The sequence below is a fragment of the Jaculus jaculus genome, chromosome 4, assembly GCF_020740685.1.
Source record: "Jaculus jaculus isolate mJacJac1 chromosome 4, mJacJac1.mat.Y.cur, whole genome shotgun sequence".
NCBI classification, from domain to species: Eukaryota; Metazoa; Chordata; class Mammalia; order Rodentia; family Dipodidae; genus Jaculus; species Jaculus jaculus.
In genome coordinates this window covers 124,457,942-124,481,983 of record NC_059105.1, presented here as the reverse complement: position 1 = coordinate 124,481,983, position 24,042 = coordinate 124,457,942, and the positions used below count along the sequence as shown (strand labels likewise).

Sequence of the window (24,042 nt, the reverse complement as noted above, 5' to 3'; positions counted from 1 at the left end):
TGTATAATTACAGTATTCTGAGTGGTGACACTTAAAGGCTATGCAATTAACCTACTTGTGGTTAAAATGCACCACTTCAACTTGCTTGATCCAGTGGTGAGTTTTCAACTCCAGCACTACCTTCATATTTTTTTCACTTGGCCCTTGGCCTTCTACTGGGTTCATGATTTTATTATCAGCATGGGTCTATGAGTTTCCCCCACCCCACCCAATATATAATTTATTATACTGAATTATTTTGGTGATAAATTAACCTAGATTTAGGTGCCCCTTCAATTTGGCTAGAAGAGCCATTTTGGGGGAAAGGAATTGGAATGAGGAATACTTATTTGCTAGCATAAGAAAACATCGGTTTTATGCCTACTGTGCCTGAGGCCAGAAGTCAGCTACTTCTGTAAGAATCCCTGATTTCTTTAGTATGGAATGAATTCATTTTCTTCTCATGAGATAATGAAGGGTCAAGAGCTGGATGCTGGCAATGCACACTGGGATTGGTTTCATTTTAGCGTTCCCAGTGGACAGAGGAAAGGAAGTCTTTCTATGCAGACAAGTTGGTAAACATGTATATACATTTGAAGTGAAGAGTTCACATGGGTATCGCAATTCTTTTCTCATTTCATATTTGTCTTTCTAAAGAGTGCTAGTTTCTAATTCCACCAGTGCATTCATTCATTCGTTTATTCCTTTGATATGTACAAAATAGTTTTAGAATTCTTTCTTGTATCACTGTTACTTGGCTGTCTGTTGAGACACTGTGCATGTATCTCAGGCTGACCTCAAACATACCATGTAGCCAAGGTAGATCTTGAGCTCCAAATTTTTTCTCCACCTCCTGAGTACTTAGATTATAGGTGTGCACCACCATGCCCAGTTTATGAGATGCTAGGGATGAAACCCAGAGCTTTGTACATGTCAGGAAAGTATTCACCAACTGAGACACATTCCAGCCCCTGTAATCAGGCTTTATAAACTTCATAAAAGAGTTGAGGATTTGTTTGAAAATCTCCATACCACAACTAGGCTCATGATTGAGCATATGTAGTCAACAATTTATTCACAAATTACTTGACCTAATTCTTTTTTTTGTTGTGCTTTATTTTTTACTTAATTCTTAAATATTTTTTCATACATTTTATACCTTGCATTAAAAAAAATACCATTTGATGGGTGAAAGTGATAGCTTGGTGTTTGTATCTTTATTACTAAATAGAAACATTTCGAGTATATTTTATGTAAAATTTTTTGTATATATTCGTAATTCATGAGACTGTGTTACATAAGGATAATTTTCATACAAGTATACATATAATCTACCTTAAAAACATTTCCCCACTCTCCCCTTTCTTATCCATCTCCCCTCCCATTGTTCCGTTATTCCCCTAGACAATTTTGCTTCTAACTTCATGTCATATAATATGTGCATAATTTTATGTATCTATATAAGATCTTGGAGCCACATGTAAGAGAAAACAACCCATACTTGATTTTTCTAAGACTGCCTTAATTTGCTTAATGTTTATCTCTGGTTGTATCCAGTTTCTTGCAAATGACATTTAATTCTTTATGGCTGAAAAAAATTCCATTATGTACATACATAGACCACATTTTCTTTATCCAGTCCTCTGTTGAAGGTTACCTAGATGGTGCCACAACTTACATATTGTGAATAGTGCTGTAATAGTAACTTGACTTAGAGTTCTTTAGTAAATGCCCAGGAGTGGTATAGCTGGATCATATGCTTGATTTGTTATAAAATTTTTGAGGAAACTCCTGACTTCTATTGTGACTGGATTAGTTAACAGTCATGCCAGCAGAGATAATGGTTCCATATCATCACCAGGATTTGTTACTTTCTCTTAATGACTGGTATTCTGATGGGTGAGATGGAATCGCAGTGTAGTTTTTTTTTTTTTTTTTTTCTTTTTTCGAGGTAGGGTGTCACTCTAGCCCAGGATGACCTGGAATTCACTATGGAGCCTCAGGGTGGCCTCGAACTCACGGCGCTTCACCTATCTCTGCCTCCTGAGTGCTGGGATTGAAGCCACGCCCGGCTTCAGTGTAGTTTTGATTTGCATTTCTGTGATGACTAGTGAGACTGAATTTTTTTATTTGTTTATTGGTCAATTGTGTTTCATCTTTCTCATTTCATTAGAATATATATTGATTGTATTGTTTGACTTCTTTCTCAGGTTTTCTTTTCTTTTTCCTTAGTTATTTAATTTAGTTATTTTATTTATTTAGTTATTTGAGAGTGAGGGAAGATGAGAGAAAGCGAAAGTGAGAGAGAATGGGCACGCCAGGACCTTAACCACTAAGCCATCTCTCCAGCCCTCAGTTTTTCTTTTGAGTATATTGTATATGTTAATTTTATCACTTACATAGCTAACGAAGATTTTTCTCCCATTCTGAAGGCTGTCTCTTCATTTATTTGTTTCCTTTGCTGCACATAAGCCTTTATTTCCATGAAGTCCTATTGGTCAATTGTTAGCATTATTTCTTGAGTGACTAGAGTCTAATTCAGAAAGTCCCTTGCCTATGCTTAGATGTGGAAGGGTTTCCTCTACTCTTCTAACAGATTCAGAGTTTTAGGCCCTGCATTGCCTGTGACTCTGTTATGGAATGTTTCTTCTCCCTTTTCTTCCAACATACTTTCAGGTCTTACGTTGAAGTCTTTGATCCATTTGGAGTTGATTCTCCTACAGTGTGAGAGGTGGTGATCTAGTTTTATTCTTCTACATGTGGCTATCAAGTTTTTCCAGTACTATTTGGTGAAGAGGCTGTCTTTTTCTCATGTGTATATTTTTGACATCTTTGCCAGAAATCAGGCAGATGTAGCTGCATGGGTTTATACTGCTATCATCTCTGTTCCATTCCATTGTGTGTGTGTATTGGCACCATGCTGTTTTGTTACTGTGTCCCTGTAGTGTAACTTGACATCATGTATGGTGGTGCCTCTTCCCTCACTGTGCTTGCTCAGAGTTGCTTTGGCTATCCAGGGCCTTTCATATTTCCATATGAATATTAAAATTGTTTTGTGTTTTTAGGTTTTTTATTTTTTTGAATAGTGTTGGGAATTTTTTCAAAATATTTTTATTTATTTGAGAGAGGAAGATGGATAGACAGAGAAAAGTATGGGCACACCACCACTTCTCGCCACTGTGAACAAACTCCAAATGCACTACTTTGTGTGCTTTAGATGGATACTGGGGAATCAAACTTGGGCCATCTGGTTTTGCAAGCAAGCATAGGTGCTGAGCAATCTGTCCAGTCTCTGGTGTTGGTGGGGACTGCACTGACTGGCAATTGTGTTTGGTAGTGTAGCCACTTTAACAATATTAAATCTGCCTATCCATGAGCATGAGAAGTTTTTTTTTAAATGTTTTTTCTTCAACATCTTATGTAATTCTCATTGTATAGTTTGTGGACATTTCTTTGATATCTCTTTCAGCATGATTCTAATGTATGTAGTTAAGCTACTGATTTTTGAGTGTTAACTTTGTGTTCTTTAATTTTGCTGGAAGTGCTTATCAAATCCAAGAGTTTTCTGATAGAGCTTTTAGGGTCTTTTATGTATAGAATCAGATCATCTGTAAATAAGGATACTTTGACTTCTCCTTTCCTATTTGCATTCTTTTAATTTCCCTCTCTTGTTTTACTGCTCTAGTTAAGACTTGAAGAATTATACTATATATTTTGTGTATCACTTGCTTATACATACCTTTTGCCAATTTTTCAATTTAAGTGTTACTTTTTCTGATTTTATGAGTGTTCTTTATACGTATAGGATGTAAGTAACTGTTTGGCCCCAGTTTCTGAGGTTTTGTTCTTTACATCTCAGTGGATAATTTTCGCAAAGGAAAGTTTGTTTCTTTTACTCATTTTACATCTAGTTCTGATATGTTTAAAATTGTTTTGGATCCTGGCTAGTGATTGTTTTATCTCACGTGGTTTTCACTGGTGGAATTATTCTTATGTTTCCATCGTACTCTGATTTAGTTTCTCAGTGCCAGGCAACAGTCCTGTTGAAGTGCCAAAAAATTGTCTGTGGTCAGTTAGGCAGTCAGATGTAGACTGCGTGTGGTGCCATCTAGTGTCGGTAGAAAACTAATCCTGTGGAAAACTAACCATATGGATTCAAATCAGTTGGGCAGAAAATTTTTAATGAGCTATAGATAATGGATTTTAAACTTACAAATGATTTAAAAATTAATTTGTAAATAGTTTTGGTTTTTGACGTCTTATACAGAGTCATGGTTGCCTGAGTGATCCATTATAGACATCTTATACAGAGTTACAGTTGTTTGAGCAATACCATTATAGACATTTTTGACATGACAAAAGATTCTTTCATGTGTATATGTTGATGAACACTTAAAAGGCTTAAAAGAGCTATTCAGAGCCCAGTGCTTTAGTTTTTGAGTTATGGATTTGGAAATGCTTTGGATCTTTAGAAGTGCACATATCAGTATTTATTCTTATTGAATAGAATCACTTCAGTTTCTTTGGTAAAAGTATAAATTTTACCAGCTGATGAGAAGTTGCTTAAAGGCTTCAAAAATGCTCATTTTTGCTACTTTCAAAGTCATATTTCCATGCATTTTCTAGAATAAAGTCTTTCTTAATTTCTAAAGGTTTAATTCAGTAATGTTGAAGTGCTATTGTTAGTCCATAGAGGGCATTATATTACAGCATATGGTAGGGTTTGTAATTGCTTAACCCTCTCAGTAATGAAACATTCAGTTTTGTACCTTTGGCTAGTTCATAATTTTGAAATTTAATGGTACTGTATAACTATCATTATTTAATATTAATAAATATTCTGGTTCTCTTGTATAAATAATTGTTATAACTACCAAAAACAGTATACAAGCCATTTCTTTTTTTTTTTATTTCTAGGAAATTTTTTATTTCTTCATGATTTTTTTAATTTTTATTAGCATTTTCCATGATTATAAAAAAATATCCCATGGTAATTCCCTCCCTCCCCCAACAAGCCATTTCTTAGTAGCATTTTCAATTAAAGAAAAAATTAGTTCTGAGCTGGGCCTGGGGTTGCATGTCTTTAGTCCTCACACTTAGGAGTCTAAGGTAGACAACTCACCATGAATTTGTGAGTTCCAGGTCAACCAGGGCTAGAGTGAGACCCTCCATTGAGGAAACAAAACAAAATCTTTTTTTTTTTTTCCTGGCTTTGGAAGTAAAAGAAAATGAGCGGGGGAGGAAAAGAAACAGGGGAGCTAGATGGAGTGGATAATGGCTTATTCTTACTGCTGCCTATTCTAACACATAATGCAAGATTTAAAAAAAAAAAACAGATGCTATTAACATGCAGGGAAGAAGAATGTTTTTAGTCATTAGAAATAACATTTAATCATAATTTTCCTTAATGAAGGAAAGTGAGAAGCTTAATGCTTTGATTTGAAGCATGAGCAAAGAAACATTGAAGGTCGGTAACAAAAGCATTAGTACCCTTTGGAAAGGAGTTGGGGTTGGGCAGGTCTTTGTCCTTTTTTTTTTTTTTCCGAGGTAGGGTCTCACTGTAGCCCAGGCTGACCTGGAATTCAGTATGTAGTCTAAGGGTGGCATTGGACTCACAGCAATCCTCCTACCTCTGCCTTCCCAGTGCTGGGATTAAAGGCATGCGCCACCATGCCTGGCTGTCTTTGCTTTTTGTCATGCTCTGGAAAGATGGTCCTGGGACATGGACACCGAAGAACAAGAAGCTGATAAACTATGAACCGTTACTTCAGAAGGTCTGTGTAGGATTGCATTTGAAGTCAGAATAGAAGAGTACTTGCACTTCCTCCTAGGTGCTGTACTGCTTGGAATGCAGATGGTACTTGTATTTCCTTACATGAACCATATGCATAAAGAAGGTTCTCAAGAAAAGTAAGATCCCGTCCAAAGTCAGCAGTGTCACTGTACAAGGTAGGTTGAGTGCTCTTTAAGGTAGAGTGCTCTTTACTTGAGATTATCCTTGAAGGAATATTTTTTAATTTTAAAAATACTTATTTGTGAGGAGACAGACAGAGCAAATGGACTCTAGATACATGCACTACTCTGCATCTGGCTTTACATGGGCCTTGGGGAATTCAGCCTGGAATGGCAGGCTTTGGTAGCAAGTGTTCTTAACTGCTGAGCCATCTCCCCAGTCCAGTTTCATTTTTTAATAAGTATATTAAAATTTTAAGAAAAATTAAATGTGAAATAAGTTGTGCATACATAAAATATATCTCAATGTTGGTTTGATTTTTTTATTTTAAATATTTTAAATCTGCCTGGGACACAGAGTGTTTAATGTTCAGATGAGTGAGTATGTACATGCTTGCCACAGACTTATAAACAAGTAAAGTACCACAAAAGCTGTGAGTTACATAAGTGCTAATTACCTTTGTGTATTTACTTGAGAGCTCCATCCTCATGTTCAGTATTTCTTGGCTTTTGGATACTTTTTGTCTTGGTGTTACTAAGATTTGAACTCAAAGCCTTGACCATGCTACCACTGGTTTACTGCTCAGCTTACTTTCTCAGTCTCTGTCCTTCAATCTTAAGGGGCTCATTAGGAAATACCATCTGGGAAATATTTTGTACTTACTTAATAGTTTGGGATTCTAAACACTTGTGTGAGGAGGCCACACATTTTTATCCTTGATATGACTTGATGACAGTGTGCTCAAGTAATTATGCAAGAGTTCAGTTAGTAAAGTTTAAAGTTAAATATTAACTCTTGAACTGAAAGTACTGGCCTCTTTAAAAATGAGTTTCTTTTATTTATGATTAGAGCCAGACAGACAGATAAGGAGAATATTAACCATTGGTGTTTAGGCCAATTCTGATACCAGGATTTTGCAGCCCACAGACTTAGAGCAAGTTTAAGAAAATACATGTCGCTATTTCAGCATAGCCGTTGCCATAAGATGCACGTACAGAGATTAATGTGCTTATGCATGCCTTGCATTTAAAAATAATTTAGCTTGCTAACTATATATTTCTTTTCTGCTTGGACAAATGTTAGCATTTGGTAAACCAGTTGTGGAACATTAGTAAAGATGTATTCTGCACTGGGATGATTGCCAATTTTATAAAGTGAACTCTTAAGTTTCAGAAATGTTGTAAACATTAAATTATGGTTTGTCCTTTTGCCATTTTCCTAATGATATAATTAAGTATATGTTAATGGTATATACGGTGGTATCTAATAACTAAGTATACTTGGAAGTGTCTGGATTTCCATTATTGTAAAGGGTTTCCATTAGTGTAAAAGGATCAAAAAGCCCAATTTACCAAAATTGAAATTTTCTCTGTTGAAGTAATACATATTTAATAAACATGTTTAACTTTCTGCTTGTAGCGTTTCAGGGTGCAAAATGCTGAATGTTTTTGGCTTAATAACCTTGGGAAAAGGTAAGAGGAGACCTGGAATTTCCCAAGCTTGAAATTTAAGCTTCTTAGGATAGTGATTTATTTTATAGTTTCAAATGAATCTAAAAAACAGCAGAATGATTGAACCATCTATCAAAATGAGAAAAAAGAAGAGAGAAGGGACTGCATATGGCTCTGTATGCAGTCTAATATATTCAGTGGTTCACTGCTCTGTAGAATAAACATCTTTCTTCCTTTCTTTTGGTAGCCTGGCTTTTCCCCTGCAAATGCACCGTTGGTTGCTTGCTCTAGCGAGCAGCTAGAACAATAAAGAGATAGAAGGGAAGGCATTAATGTCTGAGTATTTAGTAGCCTAGTTACAGATTGTACTGCGTCAGACTGCTCCACACCCAGAATACGTCAGGTGACTTCAGCCCTGCTGCAATTGTGCAGCAGAGGAGACTGCAGACTTGGGCTGAGGAAACGGGTATTTCATGTCTCAGGGAGTAGATTTGTGCCATTACAGTTTTTCTGTTGGTATGCATAATTGATACTTGGAGGTGGAGGGCAGATCGTGACAAGAAATGGACGGTCAGAAGAAAAATTGGAAGGACAAGGGTATACCTATTTTTTAGTCTTTTGCTCAGTCTTTATATGCTAGTCATGTATTTTGTTGAACAAGCTTTGTAGTCTAGCTATATTTGCGATTGGAGATAAAGCCTCTGAAAGCTGTAAGGCTCAAAGATTAAACAGCTGTCTTGTGTTTTCACAGTTGGTTGTGTACTAGAAAATGTCACACTACTCTGTTTCACTGGTGCTTGTTTTAGCTTTTTCAGTACTGTTGGTTAGGATTTATTTTCCTAATTTTGCATATTGTAAATGGTGTAGGTCTATCAGATTTTTATGTCAGTTTGGTATGCTAAATGTATGCAACTATGATGATGTTTTCTGTTACTATTTTAAAAAAGCTTACTTGGTACAGTTGACATTCTATCCAAAGGTTTGTAGGTACCAAAGTAATTGCATTTGCAATAAGCCTTTTTTCTTCTTTAGAGATCTAACTTGAACCCTTAAAATAATTGTCTAACTGCCTTTTAATTTTCATATAGCTTGAAGTTCGTACATGCACAGTTTCAAATGTATGCCTATATTAATAATCACTAACCTTTGTCCTTGTAATAACCAATCAGTGATCGTGATTCCCTTTCCTCCCCCTTGAAAGCCCAGATCCTTTCAAATCTCAGTGGATCATTGTGTAAGAATTTAAGCCTGCTCTGGTGAATTGTTGACTATAATGAATATTTTAACAGTATTTTGTTATATAGATCGTTGCATGCCACTAAAAGACAGGGAATAAAATGGTAGTAGGCTTTGTCTCTGACCACTTAGAATAAGTTGTCTTAAAAAATTATTAGAACTATTTGTAAGTAACCCAAGTAAACATTCCACTCAAGCAAGTTTCTCTCCTCTCTCTGCCACTCTTGGCTACATTCAGGTTTTGTAATTCTTTTAAAATGTTCTTTCCTTCTAGAACAGAATTGGATGGATAATGTTAAAAGCATTATCTAAAGCTAATTACAGTAACTTCACAGTGTCCTTTACAAAATGGTTCAGTGAAGAAATGTGGGGGAAAGGTGAACTCAAGATTGAGTTCATTTATTGAGACATTGAAAGAATCTTATATTCAACCAAGAGAGCAAAAAGAAAGCAGTTACATCTTTGGGTTTTTACCCTTTTCATATGAGAACTTAATGCAAAGAAGGATTTTTGTCTTAGCTAGGTAGTGTTCCAAGTGGAATGTGAATTGATACACCACAATTTGTGTGCAGTAAAAATAATACTTACAATAATACAATTTGGTGATTCTTTAACTAGGTGGGAAGCCGTAATAGGGCTTCTTTTGCAACTTTTAAGTCTGTAATCATGTTCTAAATTATAAAGTACTTAATAAAAATCTTATGTTAAAGTAAGTTATGGGTATTTAAGACAGAAGAAATTAAGATACACTAGAGTCCATATTTTATTGGAGCCTTAATTATTTTAAAAGTTGTAGTGGGAGCTGGGTGTGGTGGCATACACCTTTAATCCCAGCACTTGGGAGGCAGAGGTAGGAGGATCGCCGTGAGATTGCCTGAGACTCTGTAGTGAATTCCAGGTCAGCCTGGGCTAGAGTGAGACCCCACCTCGAAAAAAGAAAAAAAAAGTTGTAGTGGGGAAGTTACTGTTTATTTTGGTGATTGGTTTTTTGTTTGGACATTTGATCTGTTAGGCCAAGGCCAGTTTTAACCATTTGTATTCTGGTATATTCTTACATTTTTTTCATTCGTTGGTGCAGTACATATGACAAGTAAAACCTATAAAGTATTTGATTATTGAGATTATTAGTACAACTTGGATTAAGACAGAAGATAGGTAGGCTTGAGGGCCTGGGTAGTGGGAGCATGATAGAACTACTAAAAGAATATTCAAGACAATGACTAGGACTTTGTGGATAGGACACAACTATGTAGGACAGGACTTGGAAGAAGAGATTGGTATGACCAAAGATTATAACAGAAGGTTGGAAGATGTAGGTCAGGTTTTCTCCAACTTCTAGTGGAGCAGAATGGCCCAGTGCTGCTTAAGCATATATACTCCTGTGATTTTGATGCATCAAAACAGATCCCACAGGGCCTGGCAATCTGGTATAATAATTGAGCGTATCTGGAAAACATTAATCTAGGATTTTAAACCTTGGTTCTGGTATATTTTGATTTTGGTCAGATAAGAAATGCACCTCTGAAAAGTTACATTTCCTTATTCCATGGCTTCTAGCATTACAGTTCTGAAGTTCTCTGGTTTTTATGACCAGATACTCTGGACCAGATTGTAGATGACATTGGGTTTGTGAATTTTATTTAAAGAAAATGGTCTTTCAGATTCTTAAAAGAAGGGAGGAATAAATGACAGTTAAGTTCAAAAGACGACCCAGATTTTAAAAGACAGGACTGAAGTTGTCCTGGAGTAGGAAGGAGAAAGAAATAACAGATTGAAGAAACTCAGTGAAGAAATGCTTGACATCTGTCATAGATTTGCAAAGCAGAGTGAGGGAGGAACTCAAAAGGACAGTATGATGTTTCAGTCAGAGAAGAACACTGGCAGCATTAATGACAGACCACAAAGTAAGTAGAGAAAATGCCAAATTGGGTTTCAGACAGTTTGAATTTAAAGTGGTATTAGAACATCTCTGAAGCACCAAGAAGTTACAATAAATATAATAATGATATAGTAACAAAGAATTGGGAAATTGGGGAGGGGATGGCTCAGTGGTTAAAGGTGCTTACTTGCAAAGCCTGCTGGCCTGGGTTTGATCCTCCAGCACCCACATAAAGCCAAATGCAAAATGGCACATGTGTCTGGAGTTCATTGGCAGTGGCAAGAGACCCTGTGCTTATACACACACATGCAAATAAATCAAATTTAAAAATAAAAGAATTGGAAAATAAATACAAAGTTAGATGAACTTTGTGAGGAAGTTTGCATGGGAAGAACTGAATAAAAGGGAAAGCTTAAAACCTAAGTGTTGTTGGTGTGCAGCACCAGGAAAGATCATAAGTTGTACTCAGAACAGTAGAAGAAACAGATACCATTTTCACTGGTATTAGAGAATTTTAAAGGATTGGGTGGCAAATGCTGGAGAGAAGACAGGAAGACAGAAATGACTAGATCCTGGTACTGCTACCAGTGGTTTTTGGGATGGGAAGTTAAGATGCTGTGGACAGATGACCTGTGAGAGAAGTTTCTGTAGCACTAAATTGAGTTTGGTCACTCCTCGGGAATTGGGGTGCTTCCTTAGTCTTCCTTGGAAGCCATTTTCAATTTCCTTGAAAGCTTGAAATGGCTGAGCAGGAATCAAGGTCCATTCTCGTGCTTAAAATGCCACTAACCAGTTTCGAGAGTTTGATTTAAAAGGTCCTCACTTTTAATTCTGAACTTAGCTGAACCCCAATAATGTTTAGGCATTCATTAACTATTTCTTACAGATTTTTGGTTAGTAGAATAGCACTGTATATGTGTATTGTAGGAAATGTAGAACAGACTTAACACTTCATCCAGTGAGTGGTTTGGGGGTCTATTTTTAACAGAGTGTATGTGTTGAATTATATGGTACATTTTGTTCTGTAATCTTTTCTTCCTACCACTCTAGATCTTTTTGCTTTTAAATAATTTCTATCATTTCAGTATACTAATGGTTAAACTGGTATTCCTGAAGTTTTTCAAGTACAAACAATGATGAATTGAGTATGTTTGAATTAAAGTCTTTGTTATTATCTATGATTTTCCACATGCATGGGTCACAGTGTTTAGGCTTTTGGTGCATATTGCAAAACTGCTGTCTGAAAGATTGCACAAATTATTATCTTGAGCAACAAATGAAAGTGGCATGGAGTTATGTCTAAGGCTAAGGTAGCATTTCTGATGACTTTAATGGTTTCTGTGACAGTTATTTTGTTAGTTCAATGATAAAAACCAGGTTTATGGGTTTTATTTTTCCCAAAGTAAATTTTTCTACGTATAGAACAACAGTAATTTAGAATCTTCTAGAAATATGTACTGGGAACATTGGAGCTAGCCTGATTTTTGTTTTTAACCCAAACCTGGATATTCGTAGTGGGTACTGGGGAATTGAACCCTGGGCTGTTAGATTTTGTAAGCAAGTGTCTTTATTTTTATTTTTATTTTTTGGTTTTTCGAGGTAGGGTCTCACTCTGGTCCAGGCTGACCTGGAATTAACTATGTAGTCTCCAGGTGGCCTCAAACTCATGGCGATCCTCCTACCTCTGCCTCCCAAGTGCTGGGATTAAAGATGTGCACCACTACACCCGGTTTAGCAAGTGCCTTTAAACACTGTCCTATCTCTCCAGCCCCTGGGGGGTTTTTCTTAATGGTTTGAGGTCAGACAGTATGTCTGGAGTGCCTCTTAGGTTGTCTTTTTTGAATAGTTCTCCAACATTTTGAGTTGTGTTTTCTTACTTAGGATGACTTGCTTGCTTGCTTATGCAACTTCATAGCATTAAGGACTCATGTAATACTATTCTATTACTCAAAGGCAATTGATTACTAGAAAACTAAAAGTATTTTTAAATTTATTTTTCTCTATTTGTATTTATTTATATGAGTGACAGACAGAGAAAGAGGCAGTTAGAGAGAATGGGTGTGCCAGGGCATCCAGCCTCTGCAAACAAACTCCAGACATGTGTACCCCCTTGTGCATCTGGCTAAAGTGGGTCCTGGGGAATCAAGCCTCGAACGGGGGTCCTTAGGCTTCACAAGTTTAACCGCTAAGCCATCTCTCCAGCCCCTAAAAGTAATTTTTTAAGGTAATCATTGTCTTTATTTCAAACCTCTAACTTGTACAGAAATCTTAATGCTTTGGGACATGTTTTTTTCTTTATTTAAGAAGTAATTTTTAAAACCACAAGCTGTCTTAATTTTAGTATGTAGAAAAGGAATTATGCATATGAAAGTACACTCAGTGCTGAAAATGGTTTGTTTATAAAGAAAGCCCATATGCTCCTGGAATAGTATTCAAGATCTAGCTTTAGTATAAGATTAATTATTTTGGGGCTGGAGAGATGGCTTAGTGGTTAAACACTTGCCTGTGAAGCCTAAGGACCCCGGTTCGAGGCTCGGTTCCCCAGGTCCCACGTTAGCCAGGTGCACAAGGGGGCGCACACGTCTGGAGTTCGTTGGCAGAGGCTGGAAGCCCTGGCGCGCCCATTCTCTCTCTCTCCCTCTATCTGTCCTTCTCTCTGTGCCTGTCACTCTCAAATAAATAAATAAATAATTTTTTAAAAAGATTAATTATTTTAGAGGAAAATTGTGAATATTGACTTAGGTATTTGTGTTTGATCTTTTTGCTAGAGATTTTTTTTCTAGAAATGACATTTTTGTGTTTTAGTTACTTTTGTCTTCTATCAAGGTTATGATTTAAACTTTTTATATCTTTGACTTATCTTTTATCTATTTCTTTAGATCTCATTTATTATAGCTTATACAGTTATATAGTTACATGATTATATTTAGTTGTAGTTTTAACTTGGAATTTCCAAGTGGAGGACAGGGAAAGCAGTGGTAAGTTCATCTCAGATTTAAATATTTATATATAATATTTTTATATTAATATATAATATATATTATATATGGATATAATATATATTAGAGAGAGAACGTGGGCACATGGGTGCTCCAGAGACCCTTGCTGCTATATATGAACTCCAGACATAATATTCTCTGCTTGGTGCATCTGGCTTTACATGGGTACTGGGCAATCAAACCTAGGCCAGTAGGATTTACCAGCAAGTACCTTTAGGTGCTGAGCCATCTCCCCAGCCCTCATCCCAGATCTTTAAAGAATGTTCCATGAACATTTTATTGGAGTAACGCTAAGGTCACACTAAGATTACCTTGCATGATCACCATTATACAAAATGCAAGAGATTTGAAGGGCCACGAAAGTTAAGATTTCCTTTCGTTTGTTAAATATCTTATTTATTTATTTGAGAAAGAGAGAGGGAGAAAGAAGAGAGAATGGGCACATGAGGGCCTCCAGCCATTGCAAACTTTAGACACATGCACCACCTTGTGTGCTTACATGGATACTGGGGAATTGAACCTGGGTCCTTTGGCTTTGCAGGCAAGCTCCTTAACCACTAAGCCATCTCTCCAGCCCCAAGTTTTCCTCTAACAAGCCAGTTGTATTAATGTTGGGTTCTTCAATGTATAGCTCACTGAACTTCACTCAAACAAAACTAATAAAGATACTTCAGAAGAATTCAAAACTAGCTTTTCAGTGACCCTATTAAGTTTTTACTTTAAGGTAACCTCATTTAATTTTTTTTCTCAATTTTTATTAACATTTTCCATGATTATAAAAAATATCCCATGGTAATACCCTCCCTCCCCCCCTCCACTTTCCCCTTTGAAATTCCATTCTCCATCATATCCCCTCCCCATCTCAATCATTCTACTTACATATATACAATACCAGCCTATTAAGTACCCTCCTCCCTTCCTTTCTCTTCCCTTTCTATGTCCTTTTTAACTTACTGGCCTCTGCTACTGAGGTAACCTCATTTTAAATTGAACATATTAAAATCTTTTTAAAATGTTTGCATTCCTAAGAATAATTAGCCACTACCTAGATAGTATATCAAACAGTAATGACCTAATTAGTAAGAACATAATAATGAAAGACATTCCTCAATCCTTCAGGGTCTTATAAGGGGGAAGCAAGCTGTTTTATAAAGTAGCCATCTGAAAATAGTTTAAATAAAATACTAAGGACAAATCATAGGCTTTTCAAGTGAGTCAGGTAGAATTGGGGTATGCCTTTAAGCTGGCATAAAGTTCATATTCAGTCTAATCAGACAGACAGTAATATTTATTGCCAAGTGTGACTTTAGGCATTGTGCTCAGCTCTAGGGTGTGTCAAATGTTACTATGAAAAGGTTTTTGACCTTAGGGTGCTTTTCTGCATCTGTTGTGATCATACATCATGTGTCTTCATATGGTATATCTTGTAGATGTTAAATCAGTCTTACATTCTTGGGATGAATCACATTAACTATAACAATTGTCTTTGTGTTGCAGGATTTGGTTTGTTAGTATTTTGTTGAGGATTACTGTGTCTGTATTCATAAGGGATGTTGATTTGTAGTTTTCTACTGATGTTTTTGCCTGGTTTGGGCATCATGATTGAACATACATCTTTCAGAGCGCATTAGAAGCAACAGTATAAAACTTGTTTCTCAGATGTGATTTCATAAAGTTCTGTGCCCCATCCTTCCCAATTATGTGTAGTGTGTATGTGATATATGCATGTTTGTACAGCCCCATATTATGTGGAGGCCAGAGGAGAACTTAGTCCCTCATCAGTGTTTTCTTGAGTTTATTCCAAAACTTACCATTTTATGTATGTGAGCCTCAGCAGTTCTCCAGTCTGCTTTCCACAGGGCTAGGGTTACAGACATGTATGGCCATGTCTAGCTGTTCACATGAGTGCTGGGATATAGGAACTCAGACAGTCTCAGGTTTCACACTGAGCCATCTCTCTAGCTCCCTAATTTAAAGAATAAAAATAAAACCAATTGAAGGACTCTCTTAGGAACTAGAAATGTTATTGGTAAGTATAAGCAACCCTGCTTTGCTAGAAACTGATGTTTTTTCATCCATGCTGCTTCATTAACAATCTCTTAAGCTTCCTTGCAAAATGAGATTGTGATCCCTTTTGTATTTTCTCAGTGTGTTTTGGTAAAGCTTCCTGTCTAGAGTGCGTTCACTGGCTCCTGTGTGGACGCTAGTTTTCGTCCTTCCGTAGTGGTGTGATGAGCAGCTCCACCACAGCCTTCCTAGGGCTTATTCCAATATGGCTACCATGTATCTGCTTTGAGAGAGTCTAAGTATTTTCATGTACTGTGTATGGCCTTGCTTACATGATTTCCAGAGATCTTCCATTTCCTTGAAAATACCTTATTGCTAGGAACTACCTGATAGGAGGAGAGGAAGTGTAGAAGGGTAAGGTTTATTATACTGTCATACAGTTAGATTTATCTTAGGCCATGGTCTCTGTAGATCACAATAACTTTCTTTACATATAGTGTTTCCATTAGATGAGTACTGATTTAATCAAATTCATAGGACTTAAAGGCATATTCAACATCTTTATACTTTCCTACCATGGGAAGGTACCTATAAGACACAGTGGAGTAGAGAGCCCTTTTGTGTCTTACTGTAGATGAACACTCACATTAAAAATTATCCTTTATGGGCTGGAGGGATGGCTTAGTGGTTAAGGCATTTGCCTGCAAAGCCAAAGGACCCTGGTTCGATTCCTCAGGACCCACGTTAGCCAGATGCACAAGGGGGTGCATGCATCTGGAGTTCGTTTGCAATGGCTGAAGGCCCTGGTGTGCCCATTCTCTCTCTCTCTCTCCTTCTCTTCCTCCTCCTCTTTCTCTGTCAAATAAATAAATAAAAATATTTTTTAAAAAATATTCTTTATAATTGGCCCATCTTGCTTATTTAACTTAGACTTTCTTCTTGGCCTTTGTGAGTGATTCATTTCACGTATAATAGGTATCTGCCTATACATCTGCCTATACTCTGCCTACTCATTATGTATGTTAGTATTAACCTTTGAACAATTTGAATGCACCAAGTCTTCAATTTGATACCCTACACAGAATATGAGTTTTAACAAGAGGAAGCCTATGTTCATATTCATGTTCTACCACTTACTATTTATGGGATTTGAGTCCAGTTATACAGGAGCAAAGTTCTACTTGTCTCAAAACATGTCTCCATTGGTCTTTTATAATTAAATCAATAGGGAAACAGTCTGCTTGAAATGTTTGGCATAGTGTAAATGTCCAGTAACTGCTGACTTGGGAAATGAAGATATGGAGACTGGAAACATTCCTAAAACATCCATCAGGTTTAAAGGATTTTCCAGGGGTGACATGCATGAAAATTGATAGGATTATGTATTTATTGTCTTCATAAAGTATTAGAATTGTTTAGGAATTAAAATGTTTCAAAGAAAGCTCAGTTGAAAGACATGATATAACTAAAAATAAACATTAATTTCCCCTCCCCCCAAAAATTTAGACCTACAAAAAGAAGGGAATATTTTAAAGTTATATTTGGCATAGATTAATACCAATAATAAAAGTTCATTGGTTGGGATCTACTGATGGGATTTGAATATAGGACTCATAATTTTGTACTAAATATGAGACATGTTAGTTTCTAAAGACAAAGAGAAATGAGATGACTCATGTTCTTCATTGAAGACAAAACTGAAGTCCAATGAGGTTGGAGTCTTACCAAGTTACACAGTTACAGAGCGAGTACTAACTAGGAAGTGGGTCTCTTCAATCCCAGTGCTGACTTTTTCTTTTTAGATATAAATCTAAGTTAGTCATCAAATGTCTAGATATTCTCAGGTTAGACATTAGTGTATGTTGTATAGTAAGTATATACTTTGTGAGGCTAGTATCATTCATTTAATATCTATTGAATGTTAACAATGGTCAAATATTGAATGTGCCTGCATTTATTTTAGCTTCTTGCCAGTAGTGATTTTGAAGATTAATAAATGCTTTTGAACCCTTTGAGAAATAGGCTTTTTTTTTTTTTTTTAAGGTAGGAACTCTGTAGTTTCAGGCTGGCCTTGAACTCTCAGTGATCTTCCTACCTCTCTCTTGAGTGTTGGTATTAAAAGCATGCACGACCATGCTTGGTGAAACAGACTTTTTGTTTTAAAAAAAATAAAAAGCATTTTTTCCCATATACAAATAGATTTGGGGTTGGAGATGGCTTAGTGGTTAAAGACGCAGGCTTGATTTCCCACTACCCATGTAAGCCAAATGTACAAGGTGGTGCATGTGTCTGGAGTTCGTTTGCAATGGCTAGAGGCCCTGGCTCACCCATTCTCTTATCTTCCTCAATCTTCCTCTCTCCTCTCAAATAAATAAAATATTTAAAAACTGGATTTAAAAAAATAGATTTGAGATTTACTTTACTTGCTGATTGTTTTCAGCTGGCAACTTTTACATACCCTCTAATGAAAGCTTAGATGCGTTTTAAAATCCTTTTTTTCTGTGTGGCTTATAAAACAATTATACAATATAACATTGTAGTAGTTGTTAATAATCATAAGGTTGAAGTATAATAATTTTATGGTGATATCACTATGGTGCCATTTGGAATGTGGAACATTTGGAACAACAACAAATAACAGTCCTGGTCTTAAGAACTTATTACATGCTAAGTATTTACATTACTCATATTATTAAGGACAATCTCAATTCATTGTCTTCATAATCACATCTCAGTGAAATCATTCTTTTTTATTTTTTTATTTATTTGAGAGAGACACAGAGAGAGAGAAAGGCAGATAGAGAGAATGGGCGTGCCAGGGCTTCCAGCCACTGAAAATGAACTCCAGACGCATACACCCCCTTGTGAATCTGGCTAACGTGGGTCCTGGGGAATCGAGCCTCAAACTGGGGTCCTTAGGCTTCACAGGCAAGTGCTTAATCAGTAAGCCATCTCTCCAGCCCCAAATCATTCTTACTGTTATACACATGTTAGTGGTGAAGTAGCTCAAGTATAGAAGAGGATTTGTAGTACTTCCCTGAGGTTAAATAGCTGCTGGAGTCTAGGTCATCTAGCTCCAGAGCCTTTTAAAAAACTTATTTATTTATTTAAGAGAGAGAGGCAGATAGAGAGAATGGGCGTGCCAGGGCCTCCAGCTATTGCAAATGAACTCCAAATGTATGTGCCACCTTGTGCATCTGGCTTACATATGTCCTGGGGAATTGAATCTAGGTCCTTTGGCTTTGCAGGCAAGTGCCTTAACCGCTAATCCATTTCTTTAGCCCTCCTTTTGGCTTATATAAACCACTATAATGGGACACAGAAGAGCCTCTTGGGAATTATCTTGCCAAGGGCTGTCTGCATCATCATGTCATCCTCTACATTCCTAGGGAAAAATGACAGAGCTACTGGTAAAGAAATCAGTGTCATCCCTTTAGATTTCCTAGCTCCTATTCATTCTCTTTCTTAAAATATTTATTTATTTATTTATTTGAGAGAAGGAGAGAGAGAGAACAAATGGATGCACCAGGGTTTCAAGTTGAGTAGGTCCTGAAAGAAAAGTCTCCATTGTTTGGTTTTCTAACTCATTCTGTTAGATTAACTTTCTTTTTATTTTCTTTAATATATTTTAAATTTTTATTTATTTATTTGAGAGAGAGAAAGAGGGGAGAGAGAAAGAGAGAATGAGAATGGGCATGCCAGGGCCTCCAGGCACTGCAGACGAACTCCAGATGCATGCACCCCCTTGTGCATTTGGCTCACGTGGGTCCTGCTGGAGAGTCGAACCAGGATCCTTTGGCTTTGTAGGCAAACACCTTAACCCTGCCTAAAACATCTGTCAGTTTTGATATATGCAATTAGTTCCTATTATTATATACCAGTACAGCTGAGGACTGGACCAGAACTTCAAACAGCATGTTTTTAAAATTACATTATGGCTGGGCATGGTGGTGCATGCCTATAATCCCAGCAGTTGAAAGGTTGAGGTAGGATTGCCGTGGGTTCAAAGCCAGACTGGGCTACAGAGTGAGTTCTGAGTCAGCCTGGGTTACTTAACAGCTAAGCCATCTTTCCAGCCCTTTCTTTTTATTTTTTTAAATTTTTCTTTTGGTTTATTTTTATTTATTTATTTGAGAGCAACAGAGAAAGAGGCAGAGAGAGAGAGAGAGAGAAAATGGGCACGCCAAGGCTTCTAGCCACTGTAGATGAATTCCAGATGCATGTGCCCCCTTGTGCATCTGGCTAACATGGGTCCTGGGGAATCGAGCCTCAAACCGGGGTCCTTAGGCTTGTTTTGAGACAGGATCTAGCTTTATATACCTGGCTGGCCTGGTACTCAGGCTAGTCTGGCCTCAAATATGGCAGTCATGCCTCAGCTTCTTGAGTGCCATGCCCAGCTCAAGTTGACTTTCAGTAAGTAAGTAAGTGTTTGCTGGATGGCAGAAAACTATTAGCATTACTTTTATTGACTGTGATATTATCCATAATGTTTTTTTATAATTTTATTTATTTATTTGAGAGTGACAGACACAGAGAGAAAGACAGATAGAGGGAGAGAGAGAATGGGCGCGCCAGGGCTTCCAGCCTCTGCAAACAAACTCCAGACGCGTGCGCCCCCTTGTGCATCTGGCTAACGTGGGACCTGGGGAACCGAGCCTCTAACCGGGGTCCTTAGGCTTCACAGGCAAGCGCTTAACCACTAAGCCATCTCTCCAGCCCTCCATAATGTTTTTTAACTTGTGAGTTAGTATCTTGCTGCATGTAACCCAGGCTGACTCGGAACTCACTCTGTAGACCAGTCTGGCTTTGAACCCACGGCAATCCTACCTCAACCTCTTAACTGCTGGGATTATAGGCATGCACCACCATACCCAGCCATAATGTAATTTTAAAAACATGCTGTTTGAAGTTCTGGTCCAGTCCTCAGCTGTACTGGTATATAATAATAGGAACTAATCACATATATCAAAACTGAGATGTTTTAGGCAGGGTCAAGTTATAAAAGTCTTAAAGTCAGTTTAAAACTATAAATAATATATAGAATGCTAAAATTATCAAACCAAGCCATACTTAGAATGAAATACAGGTTTGCTAAGGTCCTATTCTTTGCTAGATACCTTTTGTAGGGTGTGTGTGTGTATGTGTGTGTGTTGGTTGGTTGGGGATTGAACCCACCGCCTAACATAAACTAGGCATATACTTTTTCTCTGAGCTATATGGTATACCCAGCCCTACTTAAAATCCCTCAATCCATACTTGCAAAACCCTTAATTCCTCTTAATATATATTGGAATAACAACTAGTATTTTATAGCTCATACACATAGTTTTCCCTACAGAAATAACCCTGACTAATGGATACTTAGGAGACCTGGGGATCAAAACCAAAGTAGCTCCCAAAAATGTGACTTTTTAAAATTCTCCTCCTTTATCTTGAACAAGTATTCACAGTACTTGAGTAGATTCTTAGTAATTTTACTATAAAATGGGTTTTTTTTCTTCACAATCTATAGAGACATGTATTATGTCAAGTTTGTCAATCAAAGAACCCTTTGGCACAGTGCAGAGTTCTCCTTGGGTTGAGCATAACCTGATCTAAAGGCCATGGGCCTGTGGTGACTTGATCCTCACAGTGGCCCTGTTACTATTGGTCAAGAGCTGACTTGCTAAGTTAGGCTTTGTTTGACACTGCACTATTAATAAATGTTATATAACAGTGTAATATGTAGGCTTTCTTTTTCATTTGACCCCTAAGGGGTTTTTTTGACATATTTTTCTACTCTTGGAAAGTGGTTTTTCAGGTGTCTTAATACTGTTTCCTATCTGTCTTTTACTGTTGGTAACTTCTGTTAATGACAAGCTAAGTTACCATTTTAAAGCTCTCAAGAGAGCTCTTAAAGCTGTAAATCTCAGATGTGTGGTTTTTAAATAAACGTCAACTTTTCAAGATTCTTTTTTATTTTCTGCATTTACTGTCTTACTGAAGTATCTCATCACAGTCTGTAATAATATCTTTGCTGTAATTTGAATAGTATCCATTTCATGAAGAAGAAATACCTCACAGTGATTTGAAGTTTTAGACTAGAGTCTGCCAGGCCTGAGATGGTTAATAGAGATGTATGACAAGAATCATTTGCTGAGCAGAAAGGAGACTAAGCTGAAAGTCAAGTTGTGGTAAAAAGTGTAAACAGATGTAGGTATACTGATAGGGAATTTAAAGTATGTTTGAAATGTAGCTTATAAAGTTACTTATTTAATATTTAGGTTTATATCTGGAGGTAGAGCAAATGTAAATGTGCCAGGCCCAAATGGATAAAATCATAAACTAATTTCAGATTTCTCTTTCAACTTTCAGTTGTTGACCTCCTCTACTGGAGAGACATTAGGAAGACAGGAGTGGTGTTTGGTGCCAGCTTGTTCCTGCTGCTTTCGTTGACAGTATTCAGCATCGTGAGTGTGGCGGCCTACATTGCCTTGGCTCTGCTCTCTGTGACTGTCAGCTTTAGGGTGTATAAGGGGGTGATCCAAGCGATTCAGAAGTCTGACGAGGGCCACCCATTCAGGTGAGATGTCCGGAAAATAAACACACATTGGCAACAGTGGAGACAGAATTAAGACTTCATTGTGCTGTTTGTAGAATTACATGCATGTGTTTCCTTTATTGTTTAAAGATAATTACATGCTTTGTTTAAAAGCTATATTGAAATCCTGTGCTTATGATTGGAAACATTAACTTAAAAACTGTGTACTTCTTAGGGTATTTGTTACTGGATATTGGTCATCTGGTTCTACTTTAGTGCTTTGTCTTTAGCTTGACGAGGGTTTTGTTTTGTTTTGTTTTGTTCTCCCCTGCTTACTACTGTGTGTGCTCCTTGAGCCTGTCTGATATGGTATGCTGTTCTTAGCTTTTTTTCCCCCTCTCCCTAGTAATATTTACCCTTCATACTGCTATCTGTTCTTATCATGCCTGCTCTATATTTCCTCCCATTGCCCAGGGCATTATGTTTTTTTTTATTATTATTTTCAAGGGAGCTTAATTTCAGTTTGTTTTTGTGTCAGTTATTGGCTTTGTATACCAATTTTGATTCTGTAATAAAAAAACTTAAGTAGTTCTAATAGAGACTCATAGACTTCAGTGCTAAATATGGTAATAGGCTTCTGTAATACAATATTAATTTCTTCTTTTACAGATATATAATGGTTGATTCGTGTTTGGGGACAGATCATTCTATGACAGGATATGCTTTGTTTTCTCAGGGCATATTTGGAATCTGAAGTTGCTATCTCAGAGGAATGGATTCAGAAATACAGTAATTCTGCTCTTGGGCATGTGAACTGCACTGTGAAAGAACTCAGGCGCCTCTTCTTAGTTGATGATTTAGTTGATTCTCTGAAGGTAAGTTTATTTTGCTTTTCATCTGACATGCACACAATTTAGTATCAGATTAGGAATATAAGATTTTGTGTTTTCATATTCAACTAAATTATAAAGATCCAATGAAATCACATTAATGTAAGTTTAGATTTAAAAATTCAGTATCCAACCACATATTTAGGATGGAAGAAAGTGCTCTTTGCTTTTAAAAGAAAACAAATTAGGTGGCATGGTGATGCACGCCTTTAATCCAAGCACTTGGGAGGCAGAGGTTGGAGAATCACCATGAGTTGAAGGCCACCCTGAGACTACATAGTGAATTCCAGTTCTGCCTGGGCTAGAGTGAAATCCTACCTTGATAAACCAAAAAAGAAAAAGAGAAAGAAAGAAATTATAAATTCACACTGTTGGGCATTATAAAAATTAAAGGTAAATTTTAGATTGACCTGAAATCACTATGTAGACCAGGCTGGCTTCAAACTCATGGCAATCCTGAGTTCTGGGATCACAGGCATGAGCCACCAGGCCCAGCTGATTTATGAGTATCTTACCTGATGTATTTAGTTCCAGGTGTGATTTATCCTGCTCTACCTTGTTTTAGGGTCTGACATTTGTTCTAGTTTTTATGTGATTTGTGCATACATGTATCTTGGACCTTTCTGAGAGTGTTTATTGTGGAAAATATTTTATTTTCTGAACTAAAACTTGATGGTAACTATGGAGATTTAGTTTCCAGCATGTGTTGGATAACAACTTGAAGATATACTCTCCCAAAGTCCTGCATGACTGGAAATAAGCTCCAAGCGCTAACACCATCATCGTGTTTTCCTCCATGTGGAACTTGCCACTGCATGGGGTGCTGTTGCTGATGACTGTGCTTAAGACACTCTGAGCAGAAATGGGGGGTAGGGGTGATTAATATATTTTTTTTGTCCAAGAGAAATAATGCTCTAGCTTGCAGTTTATCATGCAAACCATGAATATAATACTAATAATTTTAGGCTCAGCAAAATGATTCCTGAATGGTTAGAATAGGTTTAAGTCCTTAAAAGATGCTTTTTAGAATATTTGTTTATTTAGAGATAGGATCTTGCTAGGTCGTTGTTGGTCTCAAACTCAAGATTTCCCTGCTTCGGCCTCCCTAGTGTTAAGATTACAGGTGTG

The 24,042-nt window shown here is 37.0% G+C and overlaps 1 protein-coding gene across 5 annotated transcripts in view; it reads left to right on the top strand.

Annotated features, from left to right (window-relative positions):
* Window positions 1-24,042, top strand: part of Rtn4 (reticulon 4) — a 71,699-nt gene that overhangs the window by 37,863 nt on the left and 9,794 nt on the right. For 4 of the 5 annotated variants that reach the window (XM_045147220.1, XM_045147222.1, XM_045147223.1 and 1 more), the window contains 2 exons: window positions 21,859-22,066; window positions 22,761-22,899. In XM_045147220.1, coding sequence (XP_045003155.1) covers window positions 21,859-22,066; window positions 22,761-22,899 — 347 coding nt within the window. Of the gene's footprint in view, window positions 1-7,800; window positions 7,981-21,858; window positions 22,067-22,760; window positions 22,900-24,042 lie in introns of those variants that run through there. The other variant, XM_045147224.1, reaches the window with a different exon arrangement.